The sequence below is a fragment of the Neophocaena asiaeorientalis genome, unplaced genomic scaffold, assembly GCF_003031525.2.
Source record: "Neophocaena asiaeorientalis asiaeorientalis breed wild unplaced genomic scaffold, Neophocaena_asiaeorientalis_V1.1 scaffold99, whole genome shotgun sequence".
NCBI lineage: Eukaryota > Metazoa > Chordata > Mammalia > Artiodactyla > Phocoenidae > Neophocaena > Neophocaena asiaeorientalis.
This window is the reverse complement of record NW_020173022.1, coordinates 2272358-2293989: the sequence shown is the minus strand read 5'-3', so window position 1 is coordinate 2293989 and position 21632 is coordinate 2272358. Positions and strand designations below refer to the sequence as shown.

The window sequence follows — 21632 nt, the reverse complement described above, 5'->3', positions numbered from 1 at the left end:
AGATGCTTACTATAATTTGAATGACAACAATATTCTAATACTGCTGGAGTCTTAAATTTAGAACAGTTATGTTCTAAATGTAATTGAGAGCTAGCCACTCAGAATTTTTTTCTCATACTAATTTTCTTTTCTTTTTTTTCTCATACTAGTTTATTGATTATCTGCTTATATGTAAACTTGCTTTCAGAAGGACTGAATTATCACAGTAGTCAGATCAGGAGCTCATGTTCTAAAAAAAATATCAATTTATCCAGGATGATTGGATGGCTGTGAAGTATTAAGCAGTTCATAAGTCATCTTTGAGATATCTAAGGGTGTTTAATAAGAAATTAGAAGGAAATATGTATGAGGGTATGTTGATAACTGGCATACTGTTGAAAAGCAGAATTAATCAATACAATAAGTAATAATAAATTTCTTCATTGCAAATATTTGGTAATTCTTTCAATTTGTATGATTTTTACAAGAGTGCTTATATTTTATATGTTAGTGTTAAAATTCTTCTATCCTTCTTTACAGAATCATAGTGAAAGATTCGTTTTCATTGCAGAGTGGTATGATCCAAATGCTTCACTATTTCGACGTTATGAGCTTTTATTTTACCCAGGGGATGGATCTGTTGAAATGGTAAATGAGCCTTTTTTTGCTTTAAAGTTGGCAAACGGAGTGAAGGTGGGATCCAGAGAGGAATAGGATTGCCTTTCTTATAGTTGCTTTTAAAAATACATTCTTTTCATTTTGGGAATTTTAAACATTTTGGTATTATAATTCCAATACAAGAAGATACCTTGTGTCTTTACTTTTAATAGAAATTATTTTTTTGGTTAGAAAACTGAAGTGGGATTATTTATGCTTTGGATTAAGTGATAGTCAATAAGTGGCTATAGATGAAGATTATCATGCTCATAAATATGTCACCATTGCTGAATGCTGTTATCGCTACAAAAAGTCAAATTGAGGAAGACTGAGTTAAAAGAGTCGTGCTTGTTTCTTTGTGTCCCTTTGTTGAGGACTCCTTTTGCAGGTGGACCTATTTGGTATTGGGATTTTGTGTTGGCAAGAAAGCAGAAATTTGGAATTTCTCTGGGATTTCATAGGCACTAATTTGCTGCAGTGATTTGGAAATAAATCTTTCTATCCAGGGTTTTTTAAAGTATTAAATTTGTAATTTTTATGTTATTACTAGAGTAGACTAGGAAATACATAAGTTATGAAAGAAATTATGATTTGTACTTATAGCAAAAATGAAACAGAATGTAACTTATGTTTAACAGAGCAAAATTAATAACTATTTCTAGTTTTATAATAAGGTTAACATTACCTACTGATAATTATTTGTTTTATTGTATTGTTTTTGATTCCAGCATGATGTAAAGAATCATCGCACCTTTTTAAAGCGGACCAAATATGAAGACCTTCACTTGGAAGATTTATTTATAGGCAACAAAGTGAATGTCTTTTCTCGACAACTGGTGCTCCTTGACTATGGGGATCAATATACAGCTCGGCAACTGGGCAGTAGGAAAGAAAAGTAAGAAAGCAAGTATATAATCTTTTTAAAATTCTTAGAACATTATGTATGTCTTGATACCAAATTCTAACTTCTTGTTTCTATCTTTTGTTTTTACAGTATAGATAGTTTTCAGTGATCCAATTCAGTATTATGACATTTTTAGAATTTTGTGGAGCAGATTCTGTGATTTGCTCTTCACTCAGGGAACAAAGTGATGCTCATAGTCTTAGGCAATGATTATTTTCCAGAGGAAAAAATGCAAACCTTTTATACTCCCTCATCATTCTTCTAACTGGGAACTGAAAATGTTAAGTCTTAGTGTACAGCTAAAGATGGTTTATGGGGGGGAAGTAGTGATTGCCAGAAGCTCAAAGGAAACTCAGAGGAAAGTAAAGCTATTTCTAGTAGAAGAGTAGGGAAGGCTTTGTGAAGGTATTTGACAGGATCATGAGAGATGGACTGAATTTTTACCCAGTTGGATCAAGTCAGAGGAATGCTGGTCAGAGGAATGAGTATGAGTAAAAATACAACAGAATGTTATACACTAGGTAGAGCTCATTGTTCTTCATGACTGGCTTGGTGGTTAAACATTTTTTTTAATTTAAGTAGTAAAATAGACTGATTAGGGTGGTAGCAATAGGTATGAAGAGGAAGGAAGGAAAGTGATTAACCGAAGTATGGTAATAGTAGTAATGATAGGCATTAATATCTGTTAGCTATTTTTATAAAAGGTATTGTGTTAAAATGATTTGTATGCATCATTTATTTAAGCCCTACAACAACCTAATACACAAACTAATAATATTATTATTAGCTCCATTCTGCAGATGGAGAAGTTGAGGCTTAGTGATGTTCGGTAACTTACTGAAGGTCACAGAGTAGAGGCATGATTAAAGCCCAGCGTCTGTCTGAATCAAGAATAGGAGGATTTAATCACAGGAGAATGGATAGGACCTGCAAAATGATTGTCTTCTTTCTGTCTCAGTTCATTTTTATGTCTCCTGTGGCACCTAACGCATCTCCACATACATTACAAGCACCTTGTCTGTGTTAGATGAATGAATCGTTGAATAACAATTTAAAATTTATTATCTACTCTTTCCTTTTCTTCATTTCCTCCCTGTTTTCAAATGATGACCTTTGATCTAGTTGACAAAGGTGTTTTGTCTAGATTGTTTGGAATATATATTGTCTATTTTTGAGTTTTATTCACAGACGTAATAGATATCTGATAAATACTGACTGATCAATTGAAGACAGGATATGTGAGTATTTTGAAAAGAAAAAAATATACAAAAACATTGTGATACCAAGAAACTTAATCTGTCTTGGGATCACAACTGCATCTCTAAAGGCCATGGTGGTGATGCCTCAAGCAGTGCATTATTCACAGGGGATGCCCCACATAACTTTGTTGAATGAATGAGCTTATGTTGGTGAAAATAGTCGTTGTGTTTGGAGGCAGAGCTCCCCGCTGGCTGCCTCCCTGCCTTCTTCCCTCCATCCCATTGCACGTGGCTCTTCCTGTGAAGCGGAGAAGCTGCAGTATGGTGCCTTCTGTGTGTCTCTCTGGTCTTCTCTCTTCATTGTTTGTCGTAGCTACGTTTGTTATTCTGACTTTCCCTCAGTTTTGATTTAGAGGAGAGACAGAACAAGTTGCAGTTGTAGCTGAAAATTAGGCTAGCCAGAAAACATAATACTAAAATGACATTGTAATGTTCAACCTCTACATTTATGAGTTTGCAGCTTTCTGAGTCTAGCACGAGCTATATTTGAAATGGGATGTTAATTCTTTGGTCATCTTTCTTGGCTCTGGTTTCTGTGGCTTATATTATATTGTGCTGACTTGGGGGATTCTTTGGATTTGTGGAGTGATTGTTGCAGTAATGAAAAATAGGGATCACTGGTGGAAGTTAAGGCTATATGTATAAAAAGCTCCCCAAACTATTTAATTCTATAGGAAAAAATATGTGTCAAACTATATTTTGAGGTTTGCCACCCAAATAATAGCTGGTTATCTACCTAATACCTGAGTCCCCCCCATAGTAATATTCTTTCTGTGACTTCTTTACAAGCCCTTTATAATTCTGGAGGTTCTTTGATGCTCAGTGTGGTATTAGTACACAGGTGGTGATGGATCAGTGAGGTGGTGAATGACTCATAAAAAAGGAAAACCAAAGATTCCCAGGACAACTCTGAACTAGGAAAAAAAAAAAAATAGAATGTTAGACAAATAGGAATCTCATTGTTATGAGATCTACTGATAAAAGTCTATGGGATTAAGGAAACACCAAGCACAGTTCCTTTATTTACAAGTAATAAATATTTATAGCTTAATTTTTGAGCACATGCTATATGCCAACCACTGTGGTAGGCATCTCAGTTCAAGACTACTTGAAGTTTTCATTTAAACTAGCAAAAATAAGTGAATTAGGGAGACAGGGTTAATAGTATGACCCAATCAAAATAAAATAATAATAGCTGTAACAATTATAATTAATATATATATTAATTGATTTGTCTACAGTGAATGTTGTTGATTCCATTTTACGGAGCACAGCCATAGTCACACAACTACAAAGTAAAGGGAAACAAGTAAATCTTGTTGTGTTTGACTTTAAAACTCATTCTCTTTTTATTAAAACCTCTAATTCATATATTGGTAAATACTATTGAATGAACTGATTTAAAAATAGGAGGAACAGAAGAATGTGAAGACAGATTTTAAATATTTGGGCTTTATAAATATAATTAATTAAAATATGTGCAATATTGCATTTTTACTGACTTCAGTTGTTTCACCACCTTCTCTTCTGATTCTCTCCTAACTGCAAGTGGGTTAAATCCGACAACCATTTGGGTGATTTCAATAAACTTCTTCAGAATTCAAGAGTTTTAAAAATATATTGTTTCATTTAAATGACCAAAGAAGTAGGCATATGGAGAAAGAAATACGTGCATGTCTATCATGGTCCCATGGAAATAGCTTCTATGTAATAATTATAAATTAGCCTAGTTCTCAGTTTTATATAGTGTCAAGGATAATTTATGAACTAATTACATCCCTATTATATTTATCACACTCAACCATTTTCTTTCTGGAGTAAAGCCTGTACTGAGAGGGAGGAGTAAAGCTGATCTTCATGGTGCCCGTCTGCTAATTTTGAGGCACTTATCAAGATAATTCTATATAATTCAATTTAGCTAACAAACTAGCCTCAGCTTCCTAATTCCCATTAACTGTAAAAATCTGACATTCGATTTACATTTCTATTCTCTTTTTCAAAAATCTCTATATTGAGGTATAATAGACAAACAAAAAGCCATAAATATTTAATACATACAACTTGGTGAGTTTGGAGCTAAGTGTATACCCATGAAACCATTACCACAATCAAGGGTATAAATTTCTCTATTACCTCCAAAATTTTTTGGTCCCGAAGCTCCCCCCTCTGCCTCCCGCAGTCTCCGCCCGCGGAGGGGCTTCCTAGTGTGTGGAAACTTTTCCTCCTTCACAGCTCCCTCCCACTGGTGCAGGTGCCGTCCTTATTCTTTTGTCTCTGTTTTTTCTTTTGCCCTACCCAGTTACGTGGGGAGTTTCTTGCCTTTTGGGAGGTCTGAGGTCTTCTGCCAGCCTTCAGTAGGAGTTCTGTAGGAGTTGTTCCACGTGTGGATGTATTTCTGGTGTATCCGTGGGGAGGAAGGCGATCTCCGCGTCTTACTCTTCCGCCATCTTCAAGGTCCCCCAAATATCTATTTTTTTATATTGAGTTTTCTTTTGTGGTAAGGGAACTTAATGAAAGATCTACTCTCTTAGCTAATTTTAATCTATTCTCCTTATAAAGCTCCTGAAATCAAATGGATAAATGTTATCAGTTGTCTGTGAGTCATAGTATTTGACTTAAAAACATTTTTTTCTTTAAAATTTTTTTTTTCTTTTTTTTTAGCATATTCAATTTTAATTTTAGAAGGTAATAAATTGATGCTTTATGGTTTTACTATTCAGATGTAAAGACATCATACAGTCTTTTTGTCATCTCTTGGGTTCAGTTAGTCTCCATTCTCCCTTCCGAATATTAACTGATGGAGCACTAACGTAGGCGCCAGAGGCAAATCAAAGTAAAGTGCTGGTTTAGGCTGTCTAGTGTAAGCCAGCTCTGAGAACGGTTGAGCTTTATTCCTACTTCTCCACCCCAGCCCTGCCCTCCTTCCCAGTCTGGACCTTGGGGCCTGTCTGAGGGAGAGAGATACCTTTAGAGCAAACCCTGAGAGCACACTTGCCCATCCAGCGTGGGAGACAGAGTACCAGAGAGAGGTAGGTTTCCATGCAGGTGCCGGCCTCTGCCTCCGCTGTGCTAACCAGATGGAAGCAGGAGAAGAACTGTAGACTGTGTCCTGCATGAGGGCTTGCAGGTCTGAGAGAGAAGAGGCAGGGCCGCATACAACCAGAAACCCTTAAATGTGGCCACAATGTGGAGGAGCAAATGAAGGGGGTGGAGAGAGGAAGCGCTTTCCTGGGAATGGAGTAGAAGTCACTTTACCCACGAGGAGCAAAGGTACACATGTTCTCATTGTTCCTGGAGTTTTATTTCTTTGAGCCAATCGGCCTAACAATTTTAAGTAGACCAAGGCTACTTCTTAGGGGAGGAGACCAGACAATTACTGGTATTAGTTCAGTTCTGTTCTCACCTTTGGGAAACTACTCCCTCAATACCAATTACTGTTACTTTACATATCCTCCTAGGTGGTGGTGAGCAGTTGAGTTTTTGCTGCAAAAAGGCACTGAAATGCATTCAAGTAAGACTTTAGTTCAATTACCAAGGCCTTGCTAAAAATTAACACACACCCCTCCCCACTCCCCAGCCAATCTTTATCTCATCTTTACTTACCTGTGGTCTCATCGTCCAAGATGGCTCACTCATGCAGGCAAAAAACTGAATGTCCAAAACAACAATGAAACTATATAAGTTGGAAGAGAGAACATTGGAGCTAAAGTGTTCTAAAGTCTTTCTAAAGGGTCAAGATATTATACAATTTTAAGAATTTTAAGTTAAATAAGTATGAAAAAGTTTCACAGCTAACCACTAGAAAAATAGTGTATAAACTCCAAAACAATAGAGTACAGTAGGCAGAATCATGGCTGCGCAAAGATGTCCATGTTCAAATCTCTGGAACCTATGAATGTGTTACTGTATGGTCAGGCCATTCAAGACCGCTATTCTCTTGCTCTCTGTAGATCTCCTGATTGACTAGGCCCTGCTTCCCTCACATGCCTATCCAATTCTCTTAATTGTAAGGGTTGTTAATTAGCCCTTGTTAACTGATGAGCCCACCTGAAATCAATTCCCCCCTGAGTAAATGGTAGCCTCCCTCTGTCCTGAGTAGCCAAGACTGCTGCTACAGCCTGCCTGCAGTCTGCTGCACACCTTGGGGTGTTGCTCCAGGACCTTGCTTCAGACATGTAAGTTCCTCCATCAATTAAACCATTGAGGTCTCTTCTACTGCTCTCTGGGCTCTTTCTTCTGTCTCGAGGCTGGGCATCTACAAGGCTTACAGGCCTGCGGGTGCAGCCCAACAGTTACCTTACATGGCAAAGAGACTTTGCAGATTTAAGATTACAGGCCTTGAGATGGGGAAATTATTCGGCATCATTCCTGTGGGTGCGACCTAATCACAGGAGTCCATAAAACCAGAGAACCTTTCTGGCTGCAGAGAACCAGAGAGATGCCAGTGTGAGAAGCACCCAGTCTCCATTGCTAGATTTGAAGGTGGAAGGAGACCACAGCCAAGGAATGGGTGGCCTTAGCCATCTTTCTCAGGAATGGATTTGATTGATAATGTATTTTTGGTTGATATCTTTTTGTCATTGCTTTACTTTCAGCCTTGTTAAGTTATATTGTAGATATAGCTCTCGTAAACCGCATGCAGCTCTTTAAAAAAAAAAAAATCAGTCGGGGGCTTCCCTGGTGGCGCAGTGGTTGAGAGGCCGCCTGCCATTGCAGGGGACCCGGGTTTGTGCCCCAGTCCGGGAAGATCCCACATGCCGCGGAGCGGCTGGGCCTGTGAGCCATGGCCGCTGCGCTTGCGCGTCTGGAGCCTGTGCTCCGCAACGGGAGAGGCCGCAACAGTGAGAGGCCCGCGTACCGCAAAAAAAAAAAAAAATCAGTCTGAAAACCTCTAGATTTTCACTGGTAAGACTAGTACATGTACATTTACATATGTTGTATTAGTATTTTTGTACATATTTCGACTATTTTACTGCTTTCCTGCTTTTCTAATTTTTTCTTCTTTCCATTCATTTGTTGGGGTGTTTTTCCTCTCCAGAGTTTTTTTTTCTCTGTAGTCTTTTATTGAAGACATAACAAATTACCACAGTCAGCTGCTTAAACAATACAAATTTATTATATATCAGAAGTCCAACACAGATTTCATCAGGTTAAGATCAAGGTGTTGGTAGGGAAGGCTGCATTTCTTTGTGGAGGCTCTAGGGGAGAATCCATCTCCCTGCCTGTTCCAGCTCTTGAGGCCTCAAGGAAAGAGAAGCCTGGCTGTCTCAACCAACCCACTAGCCAAATGCAGCAGTACAACCCATCCCAGGTGAAACCACTCCCCAGCCAACCTATATGATCTTGAGAAGTTGTTTGTAGTTTTAAGCCACTACATTTTGGGGTGGTTTGTTATACAGCAGCAGATAACAGCGGCACTATTAATATATTTTCGTGGCCCTTTACTTTCTTTATGTGCTATCTTCACTTTTAAATAATACATATGATTCCTAAAGCCGAGCTTATTTTCCCTCCAAAATGCATTTTAACTACTATCTACTGAACAATTAAGCAGTGAAGACATGACAGAGGAACTTGCTTAGACTAATTAATCACAGTAATCAACGCTCTGTCTCCTGTAGGCACTTAAAGAGAAAATGAAACTGCATTTTTTTTCATATTGCTTCTTGTTCACTGCCGATGTGTTTTATATTTTCTTTAAGAGCTTTGGTTCTTGAAGATGTTTCCAGAGTTTAGCATAAACAATCATGGGTTAGTTTGGCTTTATAATATTTTAAACAATGTGAGCTAAAAAAATGATGAGTTTTAACTGTATCTTTGAAGCCATATAAAATGCTAGAAGTGACTCACTTGCTTCAAAATAAAAAGTCCGTTTATTACAAGCCCTATCAGACTAAAATGAACAACTTTTGTTATTTAAAAGTTTTAGAAGCCAGCCATAAGTTATATCCAGTTGTAAGTAAGGATATTTGTATCATTATATCCTTAGCTAAGTTTGTCTCATTGGTGAAAAAAGTCTACTTTGAAAAAGCCTACCAGTCTCCTTTTATGGATTCCTTGAGTTAATGCCAAAGTGTCAGAACAATTGAAAATAAAGGGAAAGTGACAGCAATTTTTTTTTTTTTTTTTTTGCGGTACGTGGGCCTCTCACTGTTGCGGCCTCTCCCGTTGTGGAGCACAGGCTCCGGACACACAGGCTCAGCGGCCATGGCTCATGGGCCCAGCCGCTCCGCGGCATGTGGGATCTTCCCGGACCGGGGCACGAACCCGTGTCCCCTGCATCGGCAGGCGGACTCTCAACCACTGTGCCACCAGGGAAGCCCAACAGCAATTTTTTATCTTATTTTGTGTGCCAGATAAACTGAATTACTCCACCTAATCTGATTTTACCTTGCGTTCGCAAATGTTAGTCTTGAGGATTTGTGATTATGTTCCCTTTTGCTAATATTAATAGCAACATTATTTGTGGTGTGATGTGGAAGGAGCACAGACCCAAGAGTTGTGTGAGCTGGGTGTTCCGTCCTGAGGATGCCACAGACCAGCTGTGTGACCTTTGGAGAGTTACCTCTCTGGGCCTTGTTTCCTTGTTAGTAAAATGAGGAAATTCAGGTGATCTCCATCTCTAAAAATCCATTAATTCTGTGGCTTCAGAGGGGAGAACGCATAGCTCTGATGTATCCTCTAAGAGGAAAGTGTGATTTTAAAAGTTAGCAGGATGTTCGCTAGCCACATACATCTTCAGGTAAGAAGATATTTAGTTCTTTTTATATCATTCATGCTATGAATAAAGTGTTAATAGAAGAATTTATATTATTTCCAAATCAGTGCTGAACTGAGTGTATGGCATACACATGTTAAAGTCTAAGAGACCAAAAGTCAAGCTGATATGTTTAATGCAACTCTTTAGAGAATTGTTGTGTTTTATAAAGCATATGCTAAGAAATAGAAATCTTAAACACCTGTGTTTTATAACGTGGGCATATTTAAAATGAGTCTTAAATTTTTTTCCCTCTAAACTTTTATTATTTTTCTAGATTGGGTACCTAATTTTTATTTCCTTGTGAAAAAATAGTAAACTTCCATTGTATTAAGTTTTTATGAGGCCATTAATACATTTGTATTTATAATTCACTTTGATGTTTGATCTAGGATTTTTAAGGAAATTACCACTGCTTGGGAATTATAAGTAAAAACTGCCAAACTATTTTTATCTTTAAATTTATTCTTTGTTTCTTTATAGAACATTAGCCCTGATTAAACCAGATGCAGTATCAAAAGCAGGAGAAATAATTGAAATAATAAGCAAAGCTGGATTTACTCTAACCAAACTCAAAATGATGACACTTTCAAGGTAAATTTTTTGAGCATTTTCAGTTATGTAATGTCTGGTTCCTTTTTTCAAAAAAAAATCATCTATCTTTCATGTCTTTGTTTAAATACTTCCACAGAATGACAAAGAATAGTATAGTAATCTTATTAGAATGAGGAAATGGAAGACAACAGGTAATCAGATGCATAAAGGATGATTGAACTCTAAGCAAATAGGAGTTGTCAGGTTATACTATTAACTATTTATTAGACATGAACTCTTCATTGTCTTTCATAACCCCGTCTGCTTTTATAACACCAGTGTTTCATAGTTGTAACCTCTTCTTTTATACAATGTAACACATTGTATAAAAATTATAGAAGAAATGAATATTAGATTATTTCTATTTGACAAGGGAATGTTACTGTTGAGATTTTCAAAAGTCATGTGTTTGGAAATGTTTTATTTCCTTCCAATATATATAATTGGCAGATATACCTATTTACTGCTCTGAAAAGCAAGCCATTCTATCTGACCAGATATTTTCTAAGTTATTTAATGAAAGTAAGACTTAGTGTTGCGGGCTTCTCTGGTGGCGCAGTGGTTGAGAGTCTGCCTGGCAATGCAGGGGACACGGGTTCGTGACCCGGTCCAGGAAGATCCCACATGCCATGCAGCGGCTGGGCCTGTGAGCCATGGCTGCTGAGCCTGTGCGTCTGGAGCCTGTGCTCCGCAATGGGAGAGGCCACAACAGTGCTGCAAAAAAAAACAAAAAAACAAAAAAAACCACTTAGTGTTAGGTAGAGACATTCATGTAGCTGTTAGGCAGGGCTTGACCCGGCAGTTTTCTTAGGTTACTTCACTGATTTGTGTGTGTTTGTTTGCTTAGGTGTCTTCTCACTGATGTTCCTGGCTCTTTATCCCATGGGACGGTTGCTTTTTTGTCTCTGAGAACAGGGACAATGGAGAGCAGTAGATAGTGTAGCTTTGATAAGTCTGATCCCTAGAAACCTTAACAAAACATCCTCATTTTTACCCCAGTAATGACAGTTTGAATTTTTCCCCTATGTAAGATCTCCCAGTTTACATATATTCTAGAAAGGCAGGCATCTTCTATTTCAGAGCACAGAGTCTAGAGCCAGATTGCTTGTAACTGCACCGCTTAGTAGGTTGTGACTCTGAACAGCTTACCTCTGTGCTTCAGTTTCTTCATCTGCAAAATGGAGGTTATAACATCACCTGTATCATAAAGTTGTTATGAGGGTTATGTGAGTTTAATAAAAGTAAAGTGCTTTGAAAAACCGTGGCACATAGTAGGTGTATATAGGTGTTCGCTATTAGTGGTAGTACTGTAGTACTAGTGATATCACTGTTATTTAGTAGAAACTGAGGTCATGATCCTTTATGAGCATAGTTATATTTGTCCCATTTCTGTCTGTATTGAGAATGCTTGCCCTCACAGCAGGCTATGGGACTGAATTCTGGAGAGATGACTTTGAATAGTTTCAGTGTGATTAAAACTTTTTTATGTCTCTATACTTCCAGTGTTTGATAATTTGGTGTCAAACTTTCCACAATAAAGTTGCCCAAGAAAACTTAACAGCTTTTTAAATTGTTTATAGCACCTCATACATCTCTATTAATATTACTGTCAAGTCTTGGATTTTACCCAACTTAAAAGCTAATAAGTTAGTCTGTTACTCTCTCAGGGATGCTAGCAGAAGACGTGAGACTTCTGCGTCAGAGACAGAGGGCTTGAGTATGGTCAGTAAGCAGCATGAACATCATGTTTCTGTTGGTTCCCTTTGCTTTCATGTCCCGTGGGAATAATATGATATGGGCCCGGGTGGATGTCGTACACACAGTTGATTGCATCACCTCTGACGAGCATTGAACTTTGGTTACCCACTGTTTCATTAAGAGCAGTAAACAAGCCTTCTCTTTGTACTGAAGAGGCATGACCTCATCCCTCAAAGTTGCTCATTATAAACATAACTCCAAGAAATGGCTAGGATAAACAGTAGCTGGGGCCTTGCATTCTTGGCATACCCAATAAGACACGTTAGGAGTGTCAGAGACCCATGGAGGAGTATCTTCCAATGCTTAAATCTTTTCTAAACTTATTTGCTCAAATGTCAGTTCCTCCCTCATGACAGTATCTGAAAGGCAGAAGCTGAGTTCCATCTAACTTTGTACTTCTAGTTCTTGGATCAGTGCCTGATTCAAAGTAGGCACTAAGTAAGTATTTCGTAAAAGAATTAATAGATCTTTGTGACAATGGTGAGTTTCTTTATAAAGACAAAGCAAAACAAAACATAACAAAATAACAACAAAAAGGCTTCTCTAGGTGGTGATGCACTTGTTAATCCTTCTCTCCATCTAAACTTTTTAAGGGAGGAATTAAATAAGAATGATGAGAAAAAAACTCATGAACTCTCATCTTGGTTTCAGTTATAGATTTTCAGTGGAAATAATTATGGGGTCAGTGACATATTAGAAGAAAGCAATAAGATACTTTCAGTAATTAATATTTTTCTTTTCACTGATATTAAACATTATGATTTTTCTTAGTTCAGTTGTGTTAAAATTTAGAATTGGTCATATTAGTAGTCTTGCTGCTAACTCTTCTAAAATACTCCCCACTTGAGGTTTTTTAGACGCTCAGTTTTACCTCATTTTAGGCTGCAATACAGAATATCCATATCATTTTTATGAATTCTTTTCCTTACCCTCTAGAATTTTTTTTTTTTTTTCTGAAGTTGGTAATAGTAAGGTCATAAGCAATCAGAGATTTGGGTTCAAATCTCCCTGTCCTTCTTCCCTTACCAGCACTTTGACCCAGACAAGTTATGTAATCATGCTGAACTTCATTATTTTCAAATGTAAAATGAAGATGATCATACCTATTTCAATATATTGTTATGAGGAATAATAACATTTAATGTTGGGCATATAATACCCTCTAGAAAAATGAGTTTTCTTCCCCTTCCATTTCTTGGGATGAATTTCATTTTCTATACTTGCATAGTATACTTTCATAATCTTTTCATGGCCAAAGAGAATATTTTAGTACACTTGGTTTGAATAAAAGTATATCCTGATATAGCTTATTAAGTAAATTCATTTTGTAATGGGCCTATAAGATCTTAAAGCACTGCATACTAAATTACCAAGCCTGAAAGGTTAATCTTTTGTTAGGGGATACTTTAATTTGCTATTTTAAAAAGTTGATGTTGACATGTATTTGTCATATACTATGAATTAAGTTTAAAGCCTTTGAGAAAACTGTACAAGTTTGAGACACTTGGTTTGATTAACCGAAAAGTCTAAATAACTTTTAAAATCAGTGTAAAAGTCCGTTATCCTTTCCTTGTCTCTATAGTTGTGGGACTATAAATTTAAAAGTAAATCCCGATTGCCCTTAATAAATTCAGATTTCTGAATATCTCCATATTATCCATTTTTTGGGGGGAATGTAAGTTCAAGGATTCGTTTTTAATACATTAAAAACCAATAAGAATACATTGATATGCTTAAGTTGTCAAGCAGTTTTTAAAAACACAAGTATATAGTCTTTCTTTTAGGGCGATCTAAGGAAGAAAACTATAACTATTAAAGTAAAATTCTAGCCTAACCTCTCAGGTTTAAAGCCTGTAGAAGGAGGTAACAAATTTTGAATTTGAAGATGGCTTTGCATTTTTTGATGTAACTTATTTGAACTTTAAAGAACAAATAATTTTTATTGGTCATATGTTAAACTTTGGCTTTAGAATGTTAAAGATGCTAGTGAAAAGGAAGATTGTAGATTTGAACATGAGTAATAAAGTAAATATTGCCTCTTTTGTTCATTTTAATTTTACATCTTAGCATAGATATCCATACTAGCAAAAATTTGAAAAGAGGGGAGATTTGAGCAGAATATTTAGTGAAAAGTCCTTAACTCACATACGGATCACATAGAGAATTTCATTATTTTATTAATGTAAGTTAAAATAATTTCCTTACATAATTCTTAACTATTGTCATTTTGATTATAGGAAAGAAGCAACAGATTTTCATATAGATCATCAGTCAAGGCCCTTTTTAAAGTAGGTACTGAAATTGGGGGTCGTGGGATATAATGGAGGATATCGTGGAAAACGAAAGAGTTATAATTTTACAATTCAAAAATTTGTTACATGAGAATAATTTGTCAAAGAGTCCTTAGCAACATCTTGCAACTGCAGAGAGCATTTTTTCTAAGAATTGTTTTTTTCTCTCCTTTTTAGTTGAAAATTCTCTTATCATTAAATGAACATATTAAACTTTAATCAGAAGCAAATAAAATGTTTAAATCATAAGGAGCATAGCTTTCTTTTTAGATTTCAGTAGATTAAAAATAATTACATTTTATGTTGAATATCTATTTGTTGTGTTTTAAACTCTTATTTTAGCATTCTCAATGTATATAAAACATTCTTCAAAGAACCTTTGTATGTTAACTAAGTTGTTTGATATATGTTTTGTTCTTTGAAATATAGCAACAAATATGTTAGAAACAAACTATGTTCTAAATATTTGGGTTGTATTTAAAGTTAAGTGAATATTGTACACCTCATATTGCTATTGACAAAGGAGGAATACTTACTTTTCTAATAAAGAAGGATTAGCCAAGCTGCTGCAATAGAAATGCTATTTGGTGTCCTGTACAGAATAGTGCCTTATTAAAGAAAATTTTTACATAAGAAAATCATTATGGTATAGATTATTTTAAACCAAGCATTATAAAAATGTTCTCAAACCTTGTGTAGAATAGGCATCTACAATTGTCTTGGAAATTATTCTTTGTTATAGTCTTTGTATGTGTTTATAGTATTACAGCTTCTAGTGTAATGTCTTATATGTCACTAGACCAACTCAATGCTTATTGACTGAAAATTCATTGTCATTCTTTGAATTCTAATAGATCTACACAAAAACAATTCTTACTGCAAATATATTACAATACATCACTCATCACTTTCTCTACTGCAGTTTCATTTGACGGCAGTGGTAAACCACGTGAAAATAAAAAGATTCTTCTGTACCTTTCAGAGCAATGTAGAAAGCATAGATCAAAAATATGCATTTTAAGTCAATGAAGTAGTCTTAGTTCAATGAAAGATTGATTTTTCTGCTAATAGTAATTGACAACACTAGTGATTTGTAGACACTCGGGCCACTGTAAGGCACTCAATTTATGAAAATTTTGTCTTGCCCATGTAAAATTCACTGTGTCCAGTAGTTCTGAGATCATGATCATGAGTATGTGTTGAAATACTCAAATTGTAATATATCCTTGTTGTTAAGAGAGGTACCTAGGTTGATAGAAAAATGAAGCAAATCAATCTTTCACCTGTTTCACAGTGAGCTGATCCAGTTTATCACCAGTGGTCCTATAATTGCCATGGAGATTTTAAGAGATGATGCTATATGTGAATGGAAAAAACTTCTTGGACCTGCCAACTCTGGACTGGCACGTACAGATGCTCCTGGAAGCATTAGAGCCCTTTTTGGAACAGATGGCATAAGAAATGCAGCTCATGGCCCTGATTCTTTTGCTTGTGCTGCCAGAGTAAGGTGTTTTTAAACTACTTCAATTCTGTTTTGGTTTTGTTAAATGTTTGATGTCAGAGTAAAGCATTTTGTCACTGCTGACTTAGGGTGGATTTATACAGTGGTGTAGCAGTAGAGAAAACCTTTGACCTTTTGCCTAGGATTAACAGTGTTTCAGTGATACATCTCCTTTGAGAACTGGTAACCTGGTCATGGTCAGGATAAGTTTTCTCCAATTGAAATACTTATTGTCCCATTTTGTTCCAAAGACTTAAACGACTGAGGCTTATCAGTGTATGACTTATTCATCTAAGAATACCAGTTTATGGAAAGTGAATATTCAAAAAGAAGACATCATTTCATACATTCTTTCTTTGACTCAGACTTGACACCATATATTCAAGCTTAACATCCTTTTCTTTTCCTATATATAGCTAGTGTTTATGAAAAAGTTTTCCTACTCCTTATTTTAAATTCGTATAAATAAGGTATTATTACACTGTGTTTATACTGATGTTGAATTAATGAAGTGCAAGTTAATTCTTAGCACTGTGAGAAGTTTCTTAGCTAATTTAAGATGGTTTTTAGTCTGGTCATATTTTTAATGGAATAATATTAGAGTTTTATGATACAGTTGACCCTTGAACAACGTGGGGGTTAGGGATTCCAAACCACCGTGCAGTCGAAAATCTGCCTGTAATTTATAGTACTCCCTCCGCAGCCACATTTCCTCCCTATCCAAGTTTCCTTGGCATCCAATCACAGATCATGTAGTACTGTAGTATTTACTGTTGAAAAACATCTGCATATAAGTGGACCAGTGAATTGTTCAAACTTGTGTTGTTCAAGGGTCAACTGCTAGTTGATATATATTTTTTTCTTCTCCTTACAACTCTGTCAGTAAATCCTTTTGGCCTTTCTTTCAAATTAGACCTTGAGTTTGATGACTGTGGTCTAAATCACTGTTATATTTTATCGACTATTGCAAAAAGCTTCCTAATTCTTCTTTACCTTCTTCTCTTACGCTCAATTTATGAAAAATTTACCTTTCCCAAGTAAAATTAACTTTGTCCAAGTGATCTTTTAAAAATAAATCAGATTAACAATTCAGCTATTAAACTCTAGTGAACTTTTGTCTCTTATAAAATCTAAGTATCATAGCATGCAAAGCTCTACCTGATCTGGTCCCTATCAACTTCTATAACATCATCTACAACCAGTCTCTCCCTTACTCACTCTGTCTCAGGTATTCTGACCGTCTTGCTAATTTTAGAACAGCATATTGCTGCCTGCTTATTTAGTTAACAGCAAAGAATGAGCTGATGAGGTCACAAGTAATCAGGGAGATATCACATGGTTTAAAGACCACGATAGCACAAGACTTTTGTCGTCTTCTCTGAGGAAAGTGGAGAGCTGTTGCAGGGATTTGAACAGAGGACTGACAAGCTTGACTTGCCATTTAAAAAAGATTGCTCTGGCTGCTGCATTGAGAATAGACCGTAGAGGGCCAGAGTAGCAACAGGAGCCCAGTTAAGAGGATGTTGCAAATAATTCAGAGAGGTGATGGCTTGGACCAGGGTAGTAGCAATGAGTGGAGTGCTTAGATGTATTTAAAAATATAGTTTAGTGGTTGAAGGTCAAATGATCAAAATTTCCTTCCAGATTGAATGTAGAGTATGAGAAAAAGAGAGATGTCTAGGATTACTCCAAAGTTCTTGGACTGACCAACTGAAAGGATAACATTGACATAAACTGAAATAAGGAAGGCTATGGCTAGAGTCAGTATGGATGGAAAATAAGAGGTTACACTTTGGACACTGCAAACTTAACATGTATGTTAGTTATCCAAGTAGAGAGATTGAAGAAAAAACTGAATATGTGAGTTTGGGGGAGAGGTCAGGAAACCACGTGAAACTGGTTGAGATTACCAAGGAGAGTGTAGCTAGAGAAGGAAAGAGAACAGAGTTGGAACCTTTATGCCCTGGTAAAGGGTTAAAGAGGAGAAAGAAGCAAGGGAGGTAAAGGAGGAGCCTTTAGTGAGGTAGAAGGAAAAAATTCAGAGATAGTTGTGTCCTGGAGCCAAGTGAAGAAAATATTCTATGAGGAGAGAATGATCAGTAGTGTCAAATGAAGCAGATGTATCAAGTAAGAAGGGGACTGGGAATTGAAAATTAGATTTTGCAATGCAGAGGTCATTGGTAAACTTGGTAAGATCAATGTTGATGGAGAGTTGGAGGCAAAGCCCTGCTTGGAGTGGATTTAAAAGAAAATTGGAGGACAGGAATTCTAGACAGTGAATCTAGACAACTCTTTTGGGGCAGTTTTTGCTGCAGAGGTGAGCAGAGAAATGAGGTGGTAGCTATGAGGAAAAGCAGGGTCAAATTTTTTTTTAAGATGAGAATTACAGATGTGAAAAATTAATGATTGGGGAAAAGGGGGAAACTTACTGTAGCAATGTCATTGATTAGGTGAGAGGGAATGGACATTAGAGACCAGATTGACTGCACAGTGGTGCGTAGGTACTTGTCTTTAGCAGCAAATGGGAAGGCAGAGTATGTGGGTTTTGATGCTGATACTCATTGCCTCAGTTTTCTCAATAGGAAAGTAGGAAGCAAGGTCAAAAACAGCTAAAAGTGAGGATGAGAGAGACGGTATTCGTTGGTTAAAAGAGAGAGGATGTGAAATAATCATCTGAAAGACTAGGCAAAGGAAAAGATTAGGGAAATATGGTATGATTGCTGTATTGAATGAATGGCTCACCTGAAGTTCATGGTCATGAACTGTGAGTGTGGATGTTCTCCAGCCATATTCAGTTGCATGAGTGTAGGTACAGAGTAGGTAAAGGGTTGCTTTAGCCATGGCTGTGGTTTTGTGAAGCAAGTATGATAGGAGGGTTGTGGTTGTCAAAGGTATATGCAAGAGTGATTATAGTCCCTGACCTTTGATCTTATTTGTAGACATTTACTATAAATGTAGTATTATTTTCAATTGTTAAATGCCAATCAGATATTGTAAGATATTATAAAAATGATGACATAAATAATTAATGAAGGAAATTATTGGGGGTGAACTGAAAAGTCATTGATACATTCCTCCTATTTACCCCATGAGCATCTCACCCCATCCCTTTCTCTGTTCTTGATTTTCACCAGTTCATTTAATAAATTTGAGCACAAATGTACCTGTCAGATTTTAGATAACTTAGGCTCTGTATGTATTTATACATTAGACGATTCCACCAAGGAGTTCCATGAGGGCAGGGTTTTTTTTTCTGTTTCGTTTTGATTATTAGAATCTGCCTGCTACATAATAAATGCTCAGTAAATACTTATCAGGAGAATTCATTCATCCAGTAAATTGGTCATTAAGCTCCCTAGCTACTTCCCGTTAGTAAAAAATATTTTTTCAAAGTCTTTTTTTTTTTAAGAAAAACCTTTGATATAATATAAATCAAATGGGAAAAGTGTCAGCATATCACTTTGGTATTTTTCTCGAGATGCTTTACCTTACAGATGTTCTTTGCCTTTTACCATACCATGAACCTTGACTCTTAAGTTCAGCTATACTGTATCTTTATCGGATAGTGATATAGGTTGTACATTTATTTCAATAATACGTTGATGCTGAAAATAAGTGGATTTAGAAACGCAAGGGAAGTTTTATACATTAACATGGTAAAGCTAGACTCATCTTAAGTATATAGATTTGTGTGTTTTGATGCATGCACATACGTAATGCATGTGCTAAGCTTGGTAGAAAAATTCCTGCCTGCAGATACAGTTTGCAGAATGACCTTTCCCCCCGTTTTTTTTGTAGTGGAGAACCTTCTACAACTTTAGCTACCATAATCCTTCCTTCAAAGAAGTGTCTTAAGCATATTTGTTTCTGTTTTGTGCACTTAAATTTTCTCAGCTATTTCTGACATTCATCTCAGATTATTTGTATGAACCCGTTAGGTTATACATATTCTTGATGTTTGTCTTGGGAAGAGTGAGTATTGTGGACATTATGTTAGCTGACTAGCTATCAAGGAGAAATACTGCAGCTGGAACATGTAGCATACATGAGGAAGCAAGGACCATAGATATTGACAGAAGATTGAAAAACGCTATATAAGCAGTCCCAAATCACCTCTTTTTGACCTTGAATTCCTGTCAGTTACTGTGGAATCTTTTTTTCCTTCTTTCCCAGATTTCACCAAAGCCTAGACTATACTCACTGTTTGCAGTTGCCTTTGACTACATTGAGAGCAGTCATTACAATTTGGCTTCATCCTTTCATTCCACTGAAATCATTTTGGCTAAGATAACCTATGTCCTCTTAATTAAAACATCCAAGAAAAAACTATCATTTCTTATTTTACTGTATCTACTGTGTTTTACTGCAACATTTAACAGGTTTGCACACTTTCTCCTTTTTGAAATATTCCACAATATTTTAATTCTGTGATATCTCACTATCCTTTTTTGCTTTATATTTAGCAGATCACAATCTATGTCTTTTTTTTAATTTTTACATTTTTATTATTTTTATTTTACATCTTTATTGGAATATAATTGCTTTACAATGGTGTGTTAGTTTCTGCTTTATAACAAAGTGAATCAGTTATACATATACATATATTCCCATATCTCTTCCCTCTTGCATCTCCCTCCCTCCCACCCTCCCTATCCCACCCCTCTAGGTGGTAACAAAGCACTGAGCTGATCTCCCTGTGCTATGCTGCTGCTTCCCACTAGCTATCTATTTTACGTTTGGTAGTGTGTATATGTCCATGCCACTCTCTCACTTTGTCACAACTTACCCTTCCCCCTCCCCATATCCTCAAGTCCATTCTCTAGTAGGTCTGTGTCTTTATTGCTCTCTTACCCCTAGGTTCTTCATGACATTTTTTTTCTTAAATTCCATATATATGTGTTAGCATATGGTATTTGTCTTTCTCTTTCTGACTTACTTTGCTATTGTAAATAGAGCTGCAATGAACATTTTGGTACATGACTCTTTTTGAATTATGGTTTTCTCAGGGTATATGCCCAGTAGTGGGATTGCTGGGTCATATGGTAGTTCTATTTGCAGTTTTTTAAGGAATCTCCATACCGTTCTCCATAGTGGCTGTACCAATTCACATTCCCACCAGCCGTGCAAGAGTGTTCCCTTTTCTTCACAACCTCTCCAGCATTTATTGTTTCTAGATTTTTTGACGATGGCTATTCTGGCTGGTGTGAGTTGATATCTCATTGTAGTTTTGATCTGCATTTCTCTAATGATTAATGATGTTGAACATTCTTTCATGTGTTTGTTGGCAGTCTGTATATCTTCCTTGGAGAAATGTCTATTTAGGTCTTCTGCCCATTTTTGGATTGGGTTGTTTGTTTTTTTGATATTGAGCTGCATGAGCTGCTTGTAAATTTTGGAGATTAATCCTTTGTCAGTTGCTTCATTTGCAAATATTTTCTCCCATTCTGAGGGTTGTCTTTTGGTCTTGTTTATGGTTTCCTTTGCTGTGCAAAAGCTTTGAAGTTTCATTAGGTCCCATTTGTTTATTTTTGTTTTTATTTCCATTTCTCTAGGAGGTGGGTCAAAAAGGATCTTGCTGTGATTTATGTCATAGAGTGTTCTGCCTATGTTTGATAGTGTCTGGCCTTACATTTAGGACTTTAATCCATTTTGAGCTTATTTTTGTGTATGGTGTTAGGGAGTGATCTAATCTCATACTCTTAAATGTACCTGTCCAGTTTTCCCAGCACCACTTATTGAAGAGGCTGTCCTTGCTCCACTGTACATTTCCTGCCTCCTTTATCAAAGATAAGGTGACCATATGTGCGTGGGTTTATCTCTGGGCTTTCTATCCTGTTCCATTGATCTATCTTTCTGTTTTTGTGCCAGTACAATACTGTCTTGATTACTGTAGCTTTGTAGTATAGTCTGAAGTCAGGGAGCCTGATTCCTC

The 21632-nt window shown here is 36.4% G+C and overlaps 1 protein-coding gene across 5 annotated transcripts in view; it reads left to right on the top strand.

The window, feature by feature from the left end:
- The window catches only part of NME7 (NME/NM23 family member 7), a 256903-nt gene that overhangs the window by 42658 nt on the left and 192613 nt on the right, over positions 1 to 21632 (top strand). For 4 of the 5 annotated variants that reach the window (XM_024742411.1, XM_024742413.1, XM_024742410.1 and 1 more), the window contains 4 exons: positions 1365 to 1531; positions 10040 to 10150; positions 14146 to 14196; positions 15494 to 15701. In XM_024742411.1, the coding sequence (XP_024598179.1) occupies positions 1365 to 1531; positions 10040 to 10150; positions 14146 to 14196; positions 15494 to 15701 (537 nt within the window). Of the gene's footprint in view, positions 1 to 524; positions 628 to 1364; positions 1532 to 10039; positions 10151 to 14145; positions 14197 to 15493; positions 15702 to 21632 lie in introns of those variants that run through there. The other variant, XM_024742412.1, reaches the window with a different exon arrangement.